The sequence below is a fragment of the Cygnus atratus genome, chromosome 19 (genome assembly GCF_013377495.2).
Source record: "Cygnus atratus isolate AKBS03 ecotype Queensland, Australia chromosome 19, CAtr_DNAZoo_HiC_assembly, whole genome shotgun sequence".
NCBI lineage: Eukaryota > Metazoa > Chordata > Aves > Anseriformes > Anatidae > Cygnus > Cygnus atratus.
The window spans coordinates 1,647,377-1,670,425 of NC_066380.1; the positions used below are offsets into that span (position 1 = coordinate 1,647,377).

General features: G+C 36.2%; 1 protein-coding gene across 6 annotated transcripts in view; it reads left to right on the forward strand.

Annotated features, from left to right (window-relative positions):
• The window catches only part of DENND1A (DENN domain containing 1A), a 201,384-nt gene that overhangs the window by 33,256 nt on the left and 145,079 nt on the right, over positions 1-23,049 (forward strand). For 5 of the 6 annotated variants that reach the window (XM_035555442.2, XM_035555440.2, XM_035555441.2 and 2 more), the window contains exons 3-5: positions 1,010-1,053; positions 19,271-19,320; positions 22,893-23,012. In XM_035555442.2, coding sequence (XP_035411335.1) covers positions 1,010-1,053; positions 19,271-19,320; positions 22,893-23,012 — 214 coding nt within the window. The remainder of the gene's footprint in view (positions 1-1,009; positions 1,054-19,270; positions 19,321-22,892; positions 23,013-23,049) is intronic. The other variant, XM_035555443.2, reaches the window with a different exon arrangement.

A 23,049-nucleotide genomic window follows, 5' to 3' on the forward strand; every position in this document is an offset into this window, starting at 1 on the left:
TCAGTTACAGTGTGGTATAACAATAATGGAGCAGTAGTGATTGCGTATGCAACTTGTCCCTACATAACAATCAAAATTTGTGGAAACACATTAGAAAGAGTGAAGCATCTGGTAAGGGTATATCCAGAGTGCCAAGCTGCAGACAACCGAAACCAAGGGAGTTTGTGCAAATGGTAGAAACTGAATAGGGTACTGGTTGGTTTTTCTGTGTTACACTTCTTATTCTGAACTCTTGTGTGATTGTTGTATTTTTTTAATTTATTTTTTTTATAATTAGATAATTTCTTTCTAGTCTGGAATCTGGCCTTCTCAGCCATATTCCTTTGAAAAACGTATGGCTTTGAAGCGTGCTGTTCTAAATAGGTTGTCATATAAATAATTTCAGTCATAATTTCAAAAACTATTTTGTTGTTTTATGAACATCTCTAATTAAATTTAACATAACTTCTCAGGGAATATTGACATGATATTTTTTCTGACAAGCCAAAGGAATAAGGACAGTGCATTAGTCTGAGTGCATGCTAATCGGACGTGTTTAACATTTGTTTTCCTGATGGCACAGAGGTTCATGACCATATTAATTAGCTCTTTCGAATTCTCGATGAATGTTTTGTTTTCTAAGGAGTGTAACTTTTCTGTTAACATTAATTTGAAATAGTATTTCACTTCAGCCAGAAAGCTATTGCACAAAGTAACAGCCTAAAATTCAGTGTAGCACCAAGGTGTGTTATAAAATTATATGTAGATTTATGTGTGTACATGTACACACATTTATGTTTTCATCTGTTTTGTGTGTGTATGTTTTATATACACTTTTCCTCTTTCTAGAGGAGGGTAAAGGGAGAGCCTTGAAAAGTCCTTCCCTGCTCTTATCAACATAGCAGCCTCAGCTGCCCTCCTTGGATCCCCTGCCAGGGTTGCTATCATCTTCTGATCAAATATTAATGTGTGATTCTCTGCTTGCTCACTAATCCAAAGCCAATTAATATTATCTGTCAATTATTTACAGATCCTGAGGTGCGGAGGCAATTCCCAGAGGACTACAGTGACCAGGTTTGGAATGCGTAATTAATTTTTTACATGACAAAATTTATTTCAGGGTTGTTCAACATATTATTGCTGCTCTTTTTACCGAAAGAGATAAATGCATTCTTAGAAAGAAAAAGAAGCTATAATTAGGAGCAGAGGATAAAAACATGTTCACATTTAAAGCAGAAAACGGAAGAATTTTGGATCTCGTAAGATTGTTTTACAATCTAGGTTTTACAAGCGAACATGAGAGTGGGAAGGAAAATTGATTAATAAATTTCACTTTTTGCCTTTAGGTGCCACAGTCTGCAGTTCATTTGGCAGTCCTCACTTCATTGTCTGAAAGGTTTATGGCTATATTTAACTGGGCACCTGGCACTACAGTGCATTTTTTAAATTCTTGCCTGATCATGCAGTCTCTAGTCTGTTTCAAAAAGATGGTCTGAAACTATGCCTGAGCAGGTAGAACGCACAGGTATTTATCGTTTAGTTAATACACGCATTGAATCCGATTATTTTTTTTTTTTCACAGGATCTCTAGGTGACTTTGAAATTAACAACTTCAAGTTACCTTGTGTTTTACTGTGTCTCATTAGTAGTGGATTGGGGCAGGGGTTAGAGGTTAGGGAGAGGGGATTATTACTGCGGTGTCTGTAAGTACTACTGGAGTTAATGCGCTGTTGTTGTTTGTCAATGTTTAGGGCAAGTGCTGTATTTAGGTTGTGAGTGCAAGCTGATTTCTTGCACCTTTGTTTCTGGGAAGTGCTGAAGTTATGGCACTATATAACTATTTAATATAACAATAAAATTTTGCCTCAATGAGTCTCTGATTTTGAGTTAGGGTCAGCAGAGCTATTTTATTTCAGATCCTTTCCTTTTAATTACCTTTTTTATGCAATATGAAAATTTGTGGCACTTAGTCTAATGCGTTTAACAATTGTTTAGACATGATAGCTCATCAGCACCAGAACAAATGTTTTCCTAAGTAGCTCTAATGACTCAATGCAATGGGACCTTGACCAGGGCCTCTGAGTGTTTTTGTTGTTGTAGTAGTAGTATAGTAGTAATAGTATTTTTTTTCTTTCTTTCAAAGCAGCTGTACAGCAACCTGTTTTTCACTAGACTTTATTTTAAGGGCTTCCTTTACACACGAAGTATAGCATGGAGTTAAACTTTTTGAGGGGACGACATTCTTATTGCTGCTGTCTGTAATATGTGAATAGAGATACACCCAAGTTTGTATTTACATGATAGACTAATGTAATTCAGCATGTTGTAGGCTATCAGGTTAGTCATCTCTGAACTGATGGTCCTTTAGAGCTAGTACACTCAATTGTGTCTATGTTCAAGGTATTACAGGAGTCTTGTACATAAAATTAACTTTATAAAATTGCTAAGGGTTCTCTTCTTTCTCCTGCAAATAATTAGACTTTTGTAATATTGCTATGAATTTGCAAGACGGAATCAAACTCAGAGGAGCCACAGACTCCTATAATTCTGAAGTTGTTCACCTGGTTATAGACAGAATTTTCTATTTCTGTTTTCAGACTCTCAAAAACACAGTAGTGGGTTTGTGTGTGTAGCGGAATGGGATAGATTTTAAAATCATCAAATATTTTGCACATAAAAACTTCTAGGGAAAGCAAAAAAAAAAAAAGGAGACTAAACTTCCCAAACTTGCGGTAGATTAAAAAACAAAAACAAAAAACATTTTCTGTTGTGATCCACAGAAAGAATATTTTCTGAGTTAATAGTAAGAAGAGAACTTGTCCAGAGTTGACATAGATTTGAAAAATCTCTTAATTGTGAATATTCAAGAAGGCTAGAGGAAAAAAGATGTGGAAAGGAAGAACTACATCTGTATTTTTTCTGGTTAACTGGAGCTCTGACAAACACATTGGTTGCAAATCAGTCAAGTAGGTTTATTTCTTGAAACTTCTGGTTAACTATTTTAGAAGGAAAAAATTAGAAGTGCTATGTCATTTACGATGAAGATGCACACTAAAAAACCCTTGTTTTTTTTCTGTATATACTCTTTATGCAAAAGGGAGATATGATATGCATGTTAGTGCAGGCAAAAATTGTTTCTAGCAATCAAACACTTATGATTTAATCCAGAAGGAATATTTGAGTTAAATCAACACAAGGTAAAGCACTTATTAGTAAGGAAAGAAAAGCAAGATTTTTTTATTCATCTAAATTATCAGTGCTTGTTTTTACATACAATATATTTCCCATGTACCAGTACATCTGATCAGAGACCCTCGCTGCTGCTAGATGTTTTATTCTGTGTGTTCTTTGTACCTTACAGTAAAAGAATCTGTCACAAATTATTGTGCCTCACTGCTTTAGAAACTGAGAAAAAAGGGAGGTTAGATTGACATCTGTGACTGAATAATGACGACCAGCCTTTTGGCTCCCCTTGAGCCACAAAGCTAGCATTGCCTTTAGAGAGGAAAAAGGAGTAAGAAGAAAGGGGAGGGATAAAAGAGAGTTACAAATCTGTGGTCCCGGAGATGTATTACTGTTGGGCCAGTTGTCTGCGTGGTATGATAATCCATTTTGATCTTCTGTCTTAATTGTCTGCTAAAGACAAATGGGCAGTAAAAGTTCATCAGTTTCATCTTTTGCTTCTCATTTAGAGACAGAATAAATGATCCATCGCTACAGAAGAAACCTTTCTTTCTGACACGGAAGTAATGCAGACCCAACACGTTTTATTAAAATATGTCTCCCTCATTATTTCAGTCCTCTCAGCTCTGATAGATCTTACTGTTTCATGAAAAATGTAATCTGAAATGTAAATAAGGGGTCTGATACAAAGTAAGGAAGTAATGAGCAGGCTAGCCACATTGTAGGAATTTTGATTGTAATTACTGACAAAGTGAATTCTGCGTGTCCTGATTTTTTCCCCCAAGTTGTCTTTGACACGTTCAGACCACAATGACATCTACGGTTTAAATCTGCTAAATAACTGTATAACGGAATATTTTATAGAAAATGTCATAGACAAGGTACCTTTGGAGCCATACTAAGAAACGAAAATGCTAATGATTGCTCCAGGCCACTTGAAATGGTTAAAACTCGGGGGCTTTTTTTGAATGGCAGAAGGGGGTGGGGGGGACTGAAGTAATTTTGAGATATCTTTTTAGATATATTAACTTTTGGGGGTGCTTTATAATGGCTTTTAAGAATAAAATGTGTATTTATGTATATGTGGTTGTATATAACAGGAAATGCAGTAATTGACATTAAAAGCAAGTTTAGAAGTGCTAGCATTTTAGGAATTATCTGAAAATTTAACACAGTTGAAAAGTTAGATATATTTTTATGATGTGAACTTTTTTTTTTTTTTTGGAAGATATCATTGCTATAGCTAGAAACACTCTTCTAAAACCAAAATCAACCAACAACAGTCTAGCAGAAAAATAGTTGTGCCCTACTGCATTTTTGGTTTGGGCTCCTAATAAAGATATAGCAATGAAGTTTGTTTTTTTTTCAGGTGAAATCCTGTGCTCTGTTGAAATATTATAAACGTCTAACCTATGGCTGTATCACTTTATGTGTATCACCATAGGAACTTTGCCTGTCCACTATTCTGAAGGTTAATTACAAGATTAACAGCTGTCCTGGGCTAGCTAATTTTAATGCGAGGAAGATTTTTGCAAAGATGTTAACTTCTATCAGAAATAATGTTTTAGCAAACAGTCCATATATAAAATATGAAAATAGCAAATAATTAATGGAAGGTGTAGCGGGAATAACACAATTTTGTAAAATGGACTGTATTTTTAAAATGTCATTTTTCAGTAGTGCATCATTCAGTTCCTCACTGTTTCAGTCTTTATAGTTTGTCTGGAAGGGAAAGAAAAAATTGTGGTGATAGTTCCCACCTGTGAGCTACTTCAAGCAGGTACGATAACATGTCTGTAATTTGATGAAGTATTGTATGTGTCAGTTCCAACAAGAAGGACTGATGTGCGCATGCTTGCAAGCTGATTGCTACTTCTATTCTGCAGGTAATTTTTGTTTCCACTGGCATTGAAACAGAGGTTGTAATGAAACCAACAATCTTTATACATTTATAGAAACCATAAAACTTTTATGGCGGTCTTTATATAGAAACTAATGGTCTGTCTTGTACAAAGTCTATGAGCGTTGTATAAACATTGCACACAGGGAAAACTAAAAAGCACCCTTTCTTTGTATCATTGTAAGGGTTGTGAGATTGGAGAACATGAACACAGTGCTGGCCATAACTGGAGCATAAATCCGCATCGTGCGAAACCTGTGTGCACTAAGAGAACTTAGTTGCTTGAACAGGGATGATTATAGTACAGTTTAATTTTTCTGAATTGCGCATAGTATTTTCAGTATGAAGTTTTTGCCTTTGCAGGTTGCATGCACTTCACAATAAAACTGTCTTAAGGGTAATTTGAAATAATAGCTATTCTTTCAAGAGTGGATGAAGAAGTTGGATTGGGAAGGCTGAAGTCATTTAGAAAGTGTAGAAAATTGGTTATGGTGTTCTGGTAAGAAACATGCAGTGTTTGATACTCACTTCTGAAGCTTTTGGTACTGTCAGCTTATATAGAGCTATCATGCTTTGTCCATACAGTTTTTTTGTTTTTTTTTTAAGTGAAAGCCTAATAAAACCTAGTGTAGGACAGTTATAAATATTTTCCTTGCATAGTGACCCCTATTGACTAGGTAGTGGTAAAATAGTGGCATGAATGGAAACCTTTGTGTGGGGTAGGCAAGTGGCCTGTGCAGCGTGCAAGGAGATGACCTTGTTGTACCTATACCTCCATGCAGATGATGCAGCTGCTGGCTCAATGCTGTTGAAGCATTCTGTAGACAACTTAGCCTCCAACAGCAAAGCAGGGTTCTTTGGGTCAAGTCTTGAGAGAGTGGACAGGACTCTGTCAGGGGCTTTGGCTATAAAACGGAGTTTTTCCTGAAGTTGGAGGCTTTTTCTAGACTAGAACTATATCATTTAATATGTGAAAGTGGAAAAAAAAACATATTCATTATTCACTCTGTCTCTTTATGTCATCATCATATGTTGCAAGTTTTTTTGTTACCTTTCCTTTAGACCAGGTGAGAGAGGTCTGTTTTCCTATTTCTACTTATATCTTTTGTGTGCCTCTCTAGTATTATTTCATTAGTATTAAAAACTAAAGCAGAGCCTCTTTTACTGCCTTTGTGTCTGTAGTAGGGTATACTACCCTTGTTCTAACCTTGAAAAATACATGGTAAGGATGATTTGCATCTTAATGGAACCTTTCACATAATCTATTCATCCAAGCTCCATTTAAGAATTGAATTTAGTAAATCTAGGGATTATAGAAGTTATATTTTTGTATGATGAGAGACTTCAGGCAGAGAACAGAGTAGCTGCTTTTAAGTAGTCCCTCGGATCCTGAGGAGGATTTCACGTAGCATCATAACACTCCAGCTTTGTTTATTACTTAGTACGTTTGTTTTACTATTACCGGGTGATACGCTGCAAAAAAGTGATCGCAGTGGATTTGTGTTGAGCAAAATAGTAATCAGTACCTGAAAAGAGGTAGTCCTGACGGCTAAGGCATGCTGACTGAGAAAGTACTTAAAACTATCTTTTTTGTCTTTAATCTAAAGAGTTACTTCGTTTGTTCCTGTCTTTGAAAGACTTGAGCGGTTTTCCCCAATTGCTGTATCACTGAGAACATCAGTGGTTTGTTTTTCCCATTCTGATGTCTGTATTTCAGAAATCATAGGGCAGGGTAGCAGTGGTGAAAGTAGAGAAAACAAATCATAAACCACTGCTGTTCTATCTTTTGAAGGAACCCAGGAGGTGACTTGATTTTGGACTGAGAGTACCTGCGATAGTGCTGGACTCTGAAGTCTATGTGGGAAAACCAGGGGCCAGAAGTGAGACAGATTCGGAATAGAAATACAGGAGTAATTGCGGACAAGTAATTCAAGCCTCTTTCTAAGCAATTTCAGTTTTCTTTCATATAAAATTTGAATCAATATTCAAAGTTCAGTAAACACAATTTGATTTCACCACAAATTATTCAGTTGAGTGCAAATATTACTGGATACAATCATCTGGCCTTTGTTATACAAGGGGTCAGACTAGATGATCATAATGGTCCCTTCTGGCCTTAAAAATCTGTGAATATATGAATAATTTAAAACCTGTCCTGACAACCCTTATTCGTTGAGGTAGTCATATGAAAATCCTGTGGGACTACTCGTGTGAGTAAAGGTTGTGGGATCAGGCCTAAAGTGAGTAATCATTATCACTTATGTTTAAATTTATTGATAAAACTATAAAATATTCACATCAAGTAAAGATGGGATTCTTTAAAATGGGAGATGCTTATGAAGTAATATTATACTTTGGTTTAACCTGGACGTTATCAAAATAATTTAGAAATTTTTCTTGTTTCAGTCTTCTGAAAGTATGCGGTTCTCTGCTGGTGCTATAGATTAGTTTATAAACAATTTTTAAAATGTTGTTTTAATGTTAGTAATATGTAGAAAGTATCTTTGTTTTGTTAGAGTAAGAATAAATTCAAGCTTCTAATAATAGGGTCAATATAGGCATATTAAAATTGTCAGCTCATGTTAGTGCACTGGATCAGCCTTATTATGGTTGTTGTTGTATGCACAGCAATAGTGGGAAATGCTACCTTTTGCAGACAGTAGAGTGTATTTTGAAACAAGATCAAAATAAACACTAGCAGGTAAGTGGAATGGTCAAGGTTAGATTTAGGAATTCATCTCAGATATGCCCTGTCTATATTAACTATCGTGGTGTAGTTGAACAACACCTCAGTTGATAAGAGATCACTTTTAAATCAAGAGTTCAGTGGGATGAGTTAGTTCTCTAGCTTGAAGATCTGAATAGCTGATGGCTAAGTTTATTTTTGAGAACTACTCACCAGGCATTGTTACTGCTTTGTCTTGCAGCGTTTTTTCTTCCTTAATGTTTTCTATTGCTACTTTATTGTGGCTGTACTATTCAGTCTCTCTTTTAATGAAGCAAGGAGAGCCTTTGTTTTGTAGCTCCAAAAGTAGTCATTAATGCTGTAAAGTTTCCTGAGTATGTGGAGGAGGGAATTGTTCTTTGGATTCTTGCTCTTGCAACTTGTCTACCCGTACCCCAGTGTATAAATGCATAAAAAATGTGAAGCTAAAGCTCCACTGATGGTGTTGTAAAGACAAAAAGCAAGCGGGAAATAAAAGTACAATTTTTATTTGCAGAGCATTCTGAGGCACGTAAAAGAACATCAAAACACACAAAACAGCTTGTGCTTTGTTATTTAAATGGATCATCTTGAATTCTTGTAGCCAGGTGGGGAGGCTGTGAAAGGGAATTCTAGGAGACTGCTGTCGCATGGGGTTTGTTGATTTCTGAGGTGGTAGCAGATTTCCATGATTTATTGTTGACAGCAGAGGGACTTCCTAGAGTTTGGGTGAGTGGTGGTGCAAGGCAACGTAGCTCTTTTCTTTTTCCTAACTACAGTCTTGCAATGTGTGACACATCCTGAAGTAGGCATGACTTTTTATTGGCTTCCCCTGCAACGCTGAGCTGTAAGATCACATCATCTGCCTACTTCTTTTCTGGAGGAAGAATTTTAATATAAAATGCTATTTCCTAAAGAAATCAGCTGGTGATTTGTTTCTTCAGTAACACCAAGTATTCAGTTGTGGTCTTCTGCATGGCTTTCAGGCCCGTGTGCCCGGTATAGGTTGGGGGCTGTAGGGGTGGGGTGCCCTGCAGAACACACAGCGCAGAAGCTGTGCAGCAGTGCTAGTGAACATAAGAGTGCTAAATGCCAGGTGTACTCAATTCCGAGTTACTCTAATGCAGGAAAAGAATAGAATGCGTGTTCTGGAAGGGATGTATCTTTTAATACTTTGCTGTCTTAGCTGTGAAAGAGAACTAGTGTGTAAGAGTGTGTAACTGGAATTCTGAGATTTTTACATAATTTAATTTCCCGATGCTGCCATTTCTCGGAGCCACCATCATGAGGCCTGTATTGGCATACTTGCTGTTCTTTCTAGTATGTCTGAATAATTTCATAAATGTACAGTACAAAGTATTTAGATTGTGATATGTTAATTGAATTTCCCAAATTATTTTGCATGTATTATTCTTTGTTCTTTCTTCTTTCTAAAGGAATGATGGGAAGATAGCCTGAAAGAAAGGGTTTGTTGGTGATTGATAGATGAGATTAATTGCTGTTCACGTGCTCAAATTTTCACACGTCTGGATAGCGGCTTAGAACTGGTAGCATATTATAAAGAAAAGTTGGAAACTAGTCTGTGTTGACACAGGGAAGTCCAAAGTTCTTAGCTTTATACTTGGAAAACTTAATTTCTACATACAAATTTTACCATCTTTTTATGTATCTGTTGTCTCCTCCCCCAGCCCTCTCCCAAGTGAAAACCACTTTCCACAGATAAAAACATTTTTATAGCTTTCAGGTTTTGGTTCAGTATTTCATCTAGCATATTTTCATGTTTGGAAATCTGAAAGCTGTGAAAGTATTAGTAAATTTGAAATACTGTATCCTCTTGCAATGTTCAGTTATCCAAGGTGTTTGCTGACTCGATCTCGTCTCTTGAAAGTATAATGTTAGAAAAGATCTTTTTTCCCTGGAAGCACTGGTGTCCTCATGGTATATCATCATTTTCTCCTTTCTTCTCCTTTAGAGAATTATCAGAGGTATGATGTGAATGTAAGCCTGAGAAATGCAATCTCCTGAATTTTAAAAATGGGTCAACTGTTGCCCCCTTTGGGATAGTCGTTTAGTTTTGTTATGTTTCATCACCAGCAAAAAGTAGCTAACACCTGCTAACATAATTGATAATTAACTTCATTAGTGACTAGCTTTAAAGCATCTACAGAGCTACGTGTTCTTCTCTCCAGCATTGAGGAAGATCTTGGTCATCGCAGACTGAAGACCTTTGTGAGCAGGCAAATCCATGAAATTGTATCAGTCTATGGTGTTTGATAGCACTGTGCTGGTATATCCATAGCATTTTTCTTAGCAGTCATATTTAATTTTTTTGAAGACACTTCTAAAAGTGTTTTTCCGTTTTCTTTAAATACAACGCCACGATGAAACTGTTTTTCTCATTACTTCTCAGGAATTACGAATTTTGCTCAGTTGTTGGTTAGAATTCTTAATCTGTAGTTTATTTTCTCTTAAGGATGGCACTAATGGAGAATTTATTATTGAATTTATGATGAATTTCTGGAATTAACAAACTGAATTCGGTATACACTCAACCATTTTCTTTGGTAATCAGTGAAGGAAGAAATTGGAGCCTGATGTTATTCTCTTATGCTTTTTAATACCTTGAATTTCTGTAAAAGATCTTGTCACTGAAGTGAGTTAATTTTGCAGTGAGAGATGATAGAATTTCTGTAATAATGCAGATAGGAGAAAAGGGGTGCTGAAGTCCTTCTCTTCACAAAGGTGAAGAAGTTGTTGATGGCAAATTTTTACCTTGGTTTCTGAACCATAAAATTCTGCTGTTGTCTTTAATTAATCTGTTTGCTTTCAATATCGTGAGTTTCTTCAGACCTTTTTCCTTTAACCAGGGACAGGAGTTGATTTTTAATATTTACAGTTCATTGAACTATTTTTTTCTTTGTATTTGTCGTTTTTTTTTTGTTTTTGTTTTAGCTGCTTGGTTGTTTAAAACATCACGATTAATTTTTCTGTTAATTTAGCTTCCTGCCTGTTGTGCCTGCATGCTGCAGAAAAGTATGTGAAATCTTGTACCCAGCTAGAACAGATTGCAATCTTTAAAAGTCAAAACTGTTTTTCCTGTACTACTGGAAAATGAATCTCCTGTTGGGGCTAAAGTACAATGCAGATTTACAAAGGTGTAATGTGGTTACACGGGTGGGATTTGCTTTTAGTTTTTAATTTGGGTTTGGAGTTCTGCCCCTTCTCTTTTAATGTACTATGTTTGTATGGATGAGTTCTAATGCTTTACAATATCTGCTTATAATAAAGATCAAATTGGCCCATTCTTGTCATGGATATGAATAAAAATCTGATTGGGATAACACCTTCATAATGGTTTTCTATGATCCTAAAGGTTGTATTTGATAAACAGAACTCATTTCCAGACAATCTAGCAGATACTGGTAAAGCATTTTTACTTGCATATATTTTTGAAAAGATTGGACAGTGAATGAAGCAGAAATGATTAAAAATCATGATCTTGCCCATTTTATGTAAACGGTATTTCTTTTGTGAATACATCTTGTTAACTATCTGTTGCAGACCTTTATTGATGCTTCTTGAATAATTTGTTTAAACTGCGCAGTACAGATTCCTTATTTTAGCACGAAGACTTACAAAGGCTTCTTTTAGCAGCCTTTAATTTTGTACTTATGTATGTGACATAGCCTGTGGCTGTGATCTCTGCTGTGAATCTGCAGTTGTTTTGGGATGAAAGAAGAAGGCAGCTGGAAACTCAGTAGCTACATCTAGCTGTCTACCTAGAGAAGGCCTTGATTTCAAGTTTATCTAAACAAGCTCGACTAATCCCAACTATCTAGGGGGATCCACTGTCAAAACAAGCAGCATGGCCCTAAGGCAAACACAACCATACAGAAATGAAGGCTGGGACTTCCAATACTCCAATGACTGCATACTGGAGGCTTTTTTCCTGAAAGAGTAAGAGAGGTGGAATTTGCATAATGCCTTTTCATTGCAAACTTTTGGAAAGCTGACAGAGGTCCAGCTTATAGCTCTGTAGCCACAATACAGAGTCTATAGGAGAATCCTTGAATGACCTAACCATATTGAAAGAAAAAATGAAAGCATCGAAGTATAGCCAAGTGAGTGTGGAAAAGAGGGCTGCTGCATTGTCTAACATCTGCTCTACTTCTCGTTAGTTTTGTTCTTTGGTATTCTATGTGGACTTTGGAGAAACCTAAGACAGCCTAACATGAATCCTATAATCTTCCTTCTGAATATTTATGTAGTGTGCCAGCCTCTAAGCTGTCCTTTGCATCTTCCTACTTCCCCCTCATTTTCATGCTCTCAAATGAGGCCAACATTTCAAAAGCTAAATAAATGTTTGTGAATGTTTATAAAAGATTTGCATAAATTTGTTCTTGTTTGACAAAGATCACTTTTTTCTTATGCCAGTTCTGAAATTTTTTAAAGGTTTCAGTGCCTGTCTTGACAACAAAGTCCTGCCTCAGAGAACAATGATTGCTGATTAAGTGGGTATGCAGTGGGAGCTGAATAGAGCATTTGAGGCGATGCCTAAAAGGGCCAGTCATCTTAAGCCGGAATTATAATATTTAACAAATGCTAACCAATGTATATATTTAAAACTGTGGTTTTGATGTGATATACCTGGGCAATTGGCTTACAGTATGAGTAGTATGCAATTATCTTTTCACACCTAATTTTTCCTAAATGTTGAAGTGAAAATATTCCTCATCTGTAATCGCTAGATGTTTAAAATAAATTCAATTCAATTACTATTTTAGCTTTCTGATACTAACATTTCTTATCTGCACCAATAGATCAATGTTTATGCACATAATTGGACTTGATTTTTATGCTCGTTTATATAACTTTTCACTTCGTCGTGATTTAAGACTGCAACAATGATTCTTGCCACAACAGCTGTAGATTTTTTTTTCAACGTTAACTAATATCCATTTGTCTTAGAGGAAAACTAAATCTGAAATTCGTTGGAGGGATTTTAAAGGCACTTAGTGAAGAGATCTCTTTGCAAGACTGCTTAAATATTTAGTTCAGCTTTACTTTCAGCTTTTTTCATACAAAAAAAAAGTAATAGTCGTTTTGTTCTTTTGTTCTGTTAGTTGAGAGGTTGAAGTTGTCATTAAGGCAAAAACTAGAGCTACTTCTCTGCCACAGTTTTTATCACATCTGCTAGGCCTGTGTCCCAGGAGGAGCTGTGTGGAGCAGTGAATTCAGCGTAGGCCCATTATCTGCTGGCTTTGCGTGTGTTGTAAAAGGAGCGAGACCTCAGGGAGGCTTGGAGCCTCCTCCCGTGTAATGTCCAAATCAGATTTGAAGGACTGGTGGCAGGAAAGCTTTGGCCTTGGGGTGTGAATTCTAAGAAACAGAGTCACAATTAGGTTTAAAAAATTCAGGGATTTTCAGCTTTATCATGAAATATGTTTTTAGTAATGCAAGTAGAAAAGTTGCCCATCTGTGCACATATTTTGTATGTTTAAAATATTTAAATGATAGCAGGCCTCAATATGCTTAGGAAGTGTTATTTATTTCATGCTGATACTCTTACAGTGATTGTGTCTACAAGCATTTTTTTTTCTTTTTAAAGAATAGTATTTTCCTGAGGACAACTGGTTACCCTGAGTGAAACGATAGCGTTTCATATGGGGTACCCTTCTGCCCCTGGCCTCCATACAGGAAGAAGCGATTTCTGTAGGAAGAAACTTGTCTAATTCAAGCTTTGTAGTTGCTCAAAAAGAGGTAGTGAATTCCTAGAACACTACAGGATCAGTTCATCTATTTGCTTCTAGTTGTGTTGGGATACAAGTAGCATTAAAAAAGTAGAGATAAAACTAAATTAAGGCAATTTAAATTAATGTTGCTAAGCAAATGATGCACCTGGTTTTGGGGTGTAGAAGGGCTTTTTAGAGAACTGATTGAAATTTATTCTTAAAATATTTTGACTATCGTAAAATCTAATACTGTTCAATACTGCTACGAGATATAATAAAATACTTCCATGTTAAAATGGATTCCAGATGAAATTTGATACAAATGTTTCACAGACAAGATTTTATTTATTTATTTATAAAGAATGTCTGTTATATCAGTTCTGCTTAAAAGAAAAAAAATATTTAAAATCTAGAGAAGTCATGCTTTTAAGTTTATTGTTCTTTGCTTCCTGTACTTTGTAATCATGCAAAAATCTCGGCTTTTTGTTGTGGCTGTGTGACACCAGCCTCTCCATGCAGTATACCTTCTTTTGATTTGAAAATTAATTTTTATAAGCTGTTTGAATTGGAATGCTTCTGAATTTTAAGTACATAATTAGATGGCATTTGTTAATTGATGAGAATCTGTAATGATAACTTCAGGAGAATCTAATGTAAGATAATATAAGCCAATACTACTAATAAATGGAAATTGAGCTTTAAATCTTAAAACACAAGATTTACGGATCCCTGATTGTTACTCATAGCTGTCTTCGTTAGTGGCCAGCATTGCTTTCTCACACTTATATTCTTTAAATAAAATTATGATACATGACTACCTTTTCCTGTTCATTGTAGGTAGTTGCTTTGTAAAATGTTGTTTAAAGTAATAGCAGAACTTGTTATTAAGGTGCTTATTGTTGAAGTGTGTAAAGATGTTCCCTTTCCTAGGAAAATGTATGTGAATTTCTGACTAAGTCATAGCTAACAGGATTTATGGGGTTCTAGATTGTTCTGTACTTTCTTTTTCACTGTTCTTGGGATTTAAATAGCATTGTTGCTAGGTTTATGCTGGTTATTTGGGTGCACTGGCAACTCTTCCCAATTCTTAATCCTGTTCTATTGCAGTGGATGATTTAAATAATCGTTAGCTTAAAGTTATGCAAATAAATATAAAAGCAGTTGACAAATTTGTGGTGATAAGGTAGATTAAAGTCCAGCCCAAATTTCAAAAGAGATGGGTAATATTTTGCTTCAGTTAACATCCCAGCACTTCTGGGCTGTACTAACACTTGGGCTGTGTTCGGATTTGGAGCTGTTTCCGAGCAGAAATAATGAATACACAAAACGTTTAAAGGTCAGTTTCTCTGTTAGTACCTACTTTCACTTCATGGCAGCTTTGAGTTTCTAAAACTCAGTTGCTTTGTTCTCTAATTACCAGTTGAAATAGGTGTCACAAAACCCACCAGGGACCCTGCTCCCGCCAGCCCTCGGGGTTGTCTCCGTCCCGCAGCGGTCAGATGTGTTGTGGTCCCTCTTGGTGGCATCCGTGCACAGAGGATGCCTTTCTTGTTGGTTTCATGGACACGGATGGTATTTCTGGCTGCATAAGATGAAGACGATTTGTATTTCCTCCCCTCTCTGTTTAGTGTTTGGCTTATGGCAGCTTTTTCGTCACTGAGTCATGTCTTCTCTCCATGCAAAATCCCATCATATTTGCAATGCTCCATTGTCTGGCAGGGTTTGAATTGCCCTGTGAAAATGCACGTGCTTCTGGAAGGCTTTTTTTCTGTGACATTGCCTCAGCTAAAGGTCTTATCTGGGTTCTGGATAGCCTTTTCAACTTTGCCATGTTTTTCCTCAGGTTCCCCAATAGGTTTTCCAAATGCAGATCCCCAATGTGGTGTTTCTTGTGGTGTGTTGTTTCCCCGCTCTGACTCGCATCAATATTTGAGTGTCTTGCCTTAATCATTAACATTTTCTCAGGGATCTCTGCTTGTGTTTAATTTTGTTTCATTGCAACCTCTACCCAGACTTCTTGTTTGCTTTGACTCTCTCTGTTGTGTCAGGCATCTTTCTAAGGGCAGAGGTGTTGCCAGCCTGCTGTCCTTGCATTGGACCATCGCTTTGCGTTTGGTTTTAGCAGTTGCACTTGGCTGTCGCTGCTGCTCGTGGTGGTTGGTGCTGCTGCTCGTTGGGACGGCAGTGGTAAAGCAGCCCTGGATATTTAAGAGGCTCCGAAGTTCTTCCTTAGACTTGAAGGTGGAAACAACAAAAGGTTTAAAAGTCGGATTTAAAATACAGCTTGCATATTAAATTCACAAGCAAATATACAAAATGTTTTTTCAGCAACGTTGAGCTTTCTTTACTATTTCCTCAATACAGAGATAATTCAGGGCATAAGCCAGGAGTGTATTTAACAACCGTGCTTTCCATACGCTTTTAAAGTATATCAGTGGGGAGAGGGAGGGGAGAAGAAATCGTTTCAGAGACTGCCTCACCTTCATAAATTGCTGTGTGACACAAAGGGCTGAGCGCTCTCTTCCTGGCTCATTTATTTTGAAAACTTTGCTACTGAAACCAAACTTAATCAATGAGCTCTGTGTTGTCTCCAATAAGTTATGTGCTGGCTTTATTGATTGGGAAGGATTTTAGAAAACCCAGGTGGGGTTTATAATGTCAGCAGTGTTTTGATTATGAAAAGCGTCGGAACCCTGGGACCCGGAACCAGGTGGTGGATGTCCTCCAGCCGCCAGTGACACGGCTGGGCTCCGTCCCTCCGGGGACACGGTTCATGCCCTGCACTTTAACTGTGGTGACTGGCTGCTATAGATGCACTTTTTGCTCATTAAAATGTTAAAAATCAAACTGCATGTAAAAAGATTTGTGAAAATATAAACTTGGGGATTGATCCAGAAAACTGGCAAGGGATACCCTGGAGAGAAGGGTTTCAGCTCCTGGGCAATTTACGCTTATCAGCTGCGAGCCCTGGCTGTTTTTTTGTTGTTGTTCTCTGCTTGGTTTTTGGTTTTCTTTTTAGGGGGGTTGTTTTAGTGACATTTTTTGTAGGTTTTTCTTAAAGAATATAGGCCTAGGGGAATAAAAGAAGAAAACACTCTATTGATACTACTGCTATCTTTCATGTCAGGTAAAAACAAAAGGGATTATAAGATGCTGCGTGGAGGGGTTCTAGCTTTTATTTTGTTAATTTGTTGTTGTTGTTCGGGGTCTTAGAGAGATTTTTCTAGGACATAAGTAGCCGCCCATCTAAAGACAACTTGTAGGAAGTTGTATGTTATGTAGGCAGTGCTAATCTTTCAAACTGAGCTGTACTTAAATGAAAAAAAGGACATTTTTATAGTAACAAGCTTGCAACTTGAGCAACAATTGAATAGGTATCCAGTAATTGTATTTCTTACATGCAAAAGATCAGCAGTTTTGCTAATTAAAACTTAATTCTGTATGTGATATATTTTAATAGTTAAAATTTAGAAAGAAGTCTGATTAACCTGCACTAGTCTCAATTTTTCAGCTGTAAAACAAGACAGATAGATATTGGTATATAACAAGAGGCAAAATATGCCCAATAACATAAAAGCTACATAATAATATCACTGCAAAGCCTTTTGTTGAAAGGCAAGGCATTGTATAGTGGTATAAATTCAATATATTCCCTATTGAAATGAGAATTTCATTTTCTGTGTTTAGGAAGCCACAAATATTAAGAAACAATTGCAGAATAAGTTCTGAGTAATATATTTCATTATCCTACAATAACATGATGCTGATGAAATGGTAACGTGTTTTATCTTAAGTGTTTTTACGCGTAGTTACAGTAATTATTCAAATCCTCATCAAAATAATGAAGAGGATATGTTGTGCTACTTTGAGGTGACTGATGACTTATCTTTTTAACACTGCTTTTTTTCAGAACTGCAGGTAGTGGCTACTTTGCTTTTAAACAAATAGAAAAGTGCTGGTACTTTGAGGAGAACGTGGATTGATAAGGCAAATAAAAATATAGGCACTTCCTACTTTCCTGCAGTTATAATTTCAATTGTTTTAAAATTCTGATTTTTTTTTCTATTTTATGTTTTGAGATTTCAGTAATGGGTAGAGGACAAGCATGGAATAATTGAAATTTGTCAAGGTGTAGTTTTTGTACAGAAGCAATTGACACTGTGCAGGAGGCTGTTGATCCTTGTGGAAGTCAGTGAGGCTGCACAAGGGTGAACCCAATCACATTAATGAGGTTTTTACTATCAAGGCTTTGTTTTGTATCAAAATGCATATTTCTGCAGAGTTTACTCTGGAACCTGTATAGTTGTTTTGCAAGTTTCCTGCTGAATTTGAAAGGAGTATAGCTCATTCTTTACATGCCATTCTTCAATAGATTCTTTCTTGTACTTTAAAAACAGAAGGTTGTTAAATAATCTATCAATAAACTGTCAAGAAGTCAAAGTTTCCTTATCTGTTTCTGCCTGAAATCTTAAGAACTTGCCACATTTTAGTTGTCAAAAAACCTCCAAAGAAGAGTCTAGGAGCAGTTGAGCCTGAAACCATTGCTAAGGATGGGATGTGCTTGCTTGAATTATGTAGGAGGAACATGCTCTTGCAAGGGAGTCAATATGTTTTCTGCTTCATTGAATAGGTTATTAGATTGATGTAGTTTATTTGTTGAATGATGGCATTGGTTTTGGAAATAAATGAAGCGAGGAGCATCAATTTAGTTATTGGTGATAATTTATTACTATTGGTCAGAAAAGCATTGAATTTATCAGGTTTGTCATTTAGTCAGGGTGATTTTCTTTCAGTTGAGAGCAGAAATACATTTTGTTTTGGGCCCTGAGATATTTCATTGTGAAGGTGAATGGACAATAATAGGCTGGTAGTAAAGGTCTGCAAACGGGGTTGACCTTTATGGTGGATTTTGCATTGCAGAATTCAAAATTTGAATATTGTAGAATGATACAAGGTAAGCAGATTACTTCTGTCTCTGCACTCAACTATTTTGATACTTGCGTATTTTTGCCTTTTTAATGCCTGTCTTTATTTAAAGTTGAAAATGATTTATTAATAAAAACATTGATCATGTGTTTGGTTTTCACATCTATGCTCTTTATTTGAGATCATACAGAGGTTATATTTAAAAGTTTCTCTGTGTGTGGTGCTGCTTTGCAACTTTTAGAAAATGGTTTGTACGTTAAACAATTTGTATTTATTTTAATACGCATTATTTTAATTGGTCTTTTAACGCTCAGATTTTCTTTCTAATAGCAGTAAGCAATGTTAAACATTCCTGCTATGAGACCTATTGGCTTTATCTTTTGTTATTTATCTTGCTGATGTTAGGAAGTATTCTCTAATCCCCCAGACCTCTGTTCCTAGGTAACAGGCAAAAGCTGTGCCAGCAGAAGTGGTCCTGCCAGGCCAAGCCCATGTGGTTTGGTGTTATTCACTATGATCCATATGGTCAGGGTAGAGAGTGTCCCCAGAGAGGTGTTAACACTCAACAACCCAACCTCCTCCTACCCTTTGGAGAATTGCTGGATGGCTCCTGCTGCCTGCCCATGTGTGAATCTTGATTAATTTTTCATTTTTAATGAAGTTTGATCATGTTTATTATTTCACATGATTGACTGCCTGGTACTCCTTCTATGTAATTGATAAAGCCCATATTTCTTCATCTGTCTCTTCTTTCTTCAGGGCAAAGTTGTGAAATTGTGTGATGTGGTTAATATTAGATTTATTGGTCCCATTAGATGTATAAATTATCTCTCTTTCTCTCCACAGGAAGTTCTACAGACTTTGACCAAGTTTTGTTTCCCCTTCTATGTCGACAGGTAGTGTTAGATTTTCAAACTTTACAAGAAAATAAGCTTGTCAATAAAACCACTGTAGAAAATAAAAACCATACTGTTCTTAATGTTCTGTCTGCTTGACTGTGATTTAAAGCACCTAAGTGCAAATTATAGTCTCAGAATCCCTTTTTCCTGGGGTTTTTATTGGCACCATCAAAAAAAAAAGTTTTAACTTTGTGCTGTTCAGTGGCAGCAATAAAAGTGTGTTTTGTTTTACTTCTATGTAATATTTAGACATGAAAATGCTTGGATAGTAATTGTCAAATATGCATATTAACATCAGAATTTTGTGTACATCTGTGTTGTATTTCTTAATTGCCAAAGGTTAGGCAGAATAATTAAATGCTTTACATTTAAAGGCCTCTGGATCTTGTTGGAATTCTGGTGCTTTTCTGGGGACTTCTTAATGCAGCTTCTACGTTTTGGAAAAATTGTAGAGTAAGTTCCAGTGGATATGACAAACTGTTGGAGAGTATTTAAAATTTACAATAGAAAATACCAGAACTTTTAAAGTTTTTGTTTGTTTGTTTTGTTTTTAGTTTTGGTTTTAAGTTATTTGTGGTGACTTCGTGGTGAGAAAAGGCCTTCAAATTTTGAAAGGTTGCACTCTGCTTGTGTCCTGGAGCAGCAGCATTCCAGTGGTTGGCATCAGTTGTCTTAGGTCAGCTAACACACTGGATGTGTTTGATAAAATTGACCCTAATTATGAGTAGATTGTTTAAAAAAATAAAAAAAGTCTTGTTTCAGTGAAATTTATGATATTTACAGTAGAAATTGATTTTCTTTATAAATCAACATCCATTTATAATATTGCTTCTTGTATGAATCATTGTTCTCTTTTTTTAACTTTCCCCCTCCTAGGCTAGCAGGTGTTTCTAAGTAATCTTGAAATGCTCTGTGCTAGCGCCTCTGAATTGTGGTGAAGTCTTACTAAGCTTCTCTGGAGATGGGAGTCCCCATCATAAAACCAGTATTACACTTTGTCCTCCCACGTCGTAATCTGGGGCTGGAGGAAGCTGAAAGCTTGAATGACTCACGCAGATGATGTGGTTGACTCAGATGACCTTCAGAAGCCACAGATTGTCCTGATAATTTGGAATCACTTTTTGCTGATCTTTTTTTCTTTCTTAGAGGAAGCGAGTGGAGAAGTAGATGTGTATATATTTTTCTTACATATGTGTTTAAGGTAGCTGCCTTTTTACTGGACACATTTTTGGTTACTGTGTGTAGTTTTATCGTACCTAGGTTTTTGTTGTACTTTTTTTTTTCAAGCAATATAATATAATATAAGCAGTGTCCAGTTCTAAATTTTCTTAGCTAAGTGTGAATGAAATTGCACCTACTTATCTACTTAAAATATTTTAGTCTCTTAATATCACAAGGAGAAGATATTTCAAAGTGTATCCCCCCCCCCTTCCTCCAATGGGGTTTTGCAAAAATACTTTGGTTAATGTTGGCATAAGAAATAACATCTTTAGACAGAATAGTGACTGGATAGGTTACCTTATGCTAGGAAGAGCTGACAACTGAAACTTGAGCAAGACCTGCTCATCAGCATATCTGTTTTCTGCAAATCACATAAATGCAAGAATCTTTAGGTTTGCTTGCTTGGGAGGAACTTACCAAGTGGTCGCAAGTGTTTAATAAACAAGCCTCTCCCTGTGCAAGTGAAGCATGTTTTTTCCCCATTCCATAATTGTCAGCTAGAATGCTTTTCTCGCATGCAGTCTGCTCTCAACCTTGTTAAAATTAAGCATATAATCCCCTTCTAAAACACCGTACTAAAATCACCATAGTAACATTACATCCAAGCTTTACAGATAAAACACAACACCAGTAAAGGATTTCTGGGTGTACCCTAGTAGCTCAGTGAGCTTTATGGAAATGGTTGTTCTGTTGACATTTAGAATTTAGTAGGATGATAGTACTTATGCTGTCTAATTCTCAGACTGCTGAAATGCTATTAAATGTCTGTCTTTTTGTTCATCTGTGAATGTATGGAGCACTTCTCAGTCTTCATCACTGTGTCTTTTTCCTTCCCTGTTTGGAACCCAGTGAAAGTTTCTGCTTTCTGAGCTGGTCAGAGCCATCTGTCTGGTCTGGATCTAACTTTTCTTTCTGAAAGTCTGTTTTCCTTTGTTTTCTTTAGGTGTTTGTTTGCTTGTAGGGCTCATAACTGTGATAGTTAAGTGGCCTCAAATTTAATGTTTTTTATTGTTGGTAAGATTGACTAGTAAAGATGCACTTGTAAGTTCTAGTCATATTTTTCAGTTCTCACTGGAAACACAACCAGAAATAAGTGTTAAATTCATATCTTTATGAGGTCTCAAATCTAAAATTGGAATGAAGAGTCCTCTAATAACTATATTAGTCAAAACTTTGCCACTGAATGTCAACATTTTTGTTAAATACTATAATTGCAAATCTACTGTAAAATTACATCTCTACAAACTAGAAGGTGAATTGGGCTTGGTTTATATGGAATCTACTATCACCGTACACAAGCATTTGATTAACTTGAGAAAAACAGTGGTAATACCTTAAGAATGTATTTCATTTTATTAATAAATAGCATTCAAAGTGTTGTGCTTTAAATGTAAAGCATCGTATTTTGTTCTGACCGTTTTGAGCATCACTTAACTGAAATTTCCAATTCAGCCAGATTTTACTCTAGTGATACTTTCCACAGTGCTGTGAGTGGGGACCAACATCCACAACACTATTAGTTCATTTGTGCTGTTCTTGAAGAGCCATTAGGATCTTACAGAGAGGCAAACAACCCTTAATTTTGAAAAATTATATAAAAGTCTTACAAACGTCTTACAGTCATAGTTGTCTTTAGCACAGTATACTTCTGATTCTAGTTTGTACTTCTGATTCTAGTTTATCTTTTCCTCCTTTGCACAGTATTCATTTCTTTCCTTTAACTGGTTGCTAGCTGCTAGAGTAAAGGAGAACCATCTGGCATGGTTCAGGTTGATGAACACCTTGTAATGATGTATGTATGTGGCACGCTTACAAAATTGGTAGATGGATTCAACAAGGCTTCAACAAGTTGATATCCAGGTGTTGAACAAGTATGTTATTAAACGTTTTCTTGCTCTTTGAGTAAACAAATTTTCAAATGAAGAGTAATAACTATTTTGTGTTATATGAGAGAACATGGCTTTGGTTCATACAGTGTGTCCTGCTTTGAAGTTGGTAGTCATATCCTTTTTCATTTAAAGATAAATGCATTTTTTATTATCCAACCATGCTTAAAAAATAACATCCTTCCCAAACCAAACCATTTGCAAGTTTCTAGAGGGTGTATACTGTAAGTTTAATTTTTCAAAACCAACCAACCAACCAAAAAAAAAAAATCACAAAATACACTTGCAGACAAATAAACCAAAACCAAAACAACAAAACGAACAAACAAAACAAACAAAGCCACCAAAACAACTCTTCTGTTGAAGGAGGAAATGTTATAGGTTCAATAACTTAGATTAGATACTTTTGACATGGAGTTAGCTCAGCATTAAGTTTTTCCTTTTTATTCTCTTTATTTTCAGCTATGCAGTTAGCCAAGTTGGACAGAACTTTACATTTGTCCTTACAGACATTGACAGCAAACAGAGGTTTGGATTCTGTCGCTTATCTTCTGGAGCCAAGAGCTGCTTCTGTATCTTAAGGTAAGTCTATGGTTTAGCTTTTGGCTGACTCTGGGAA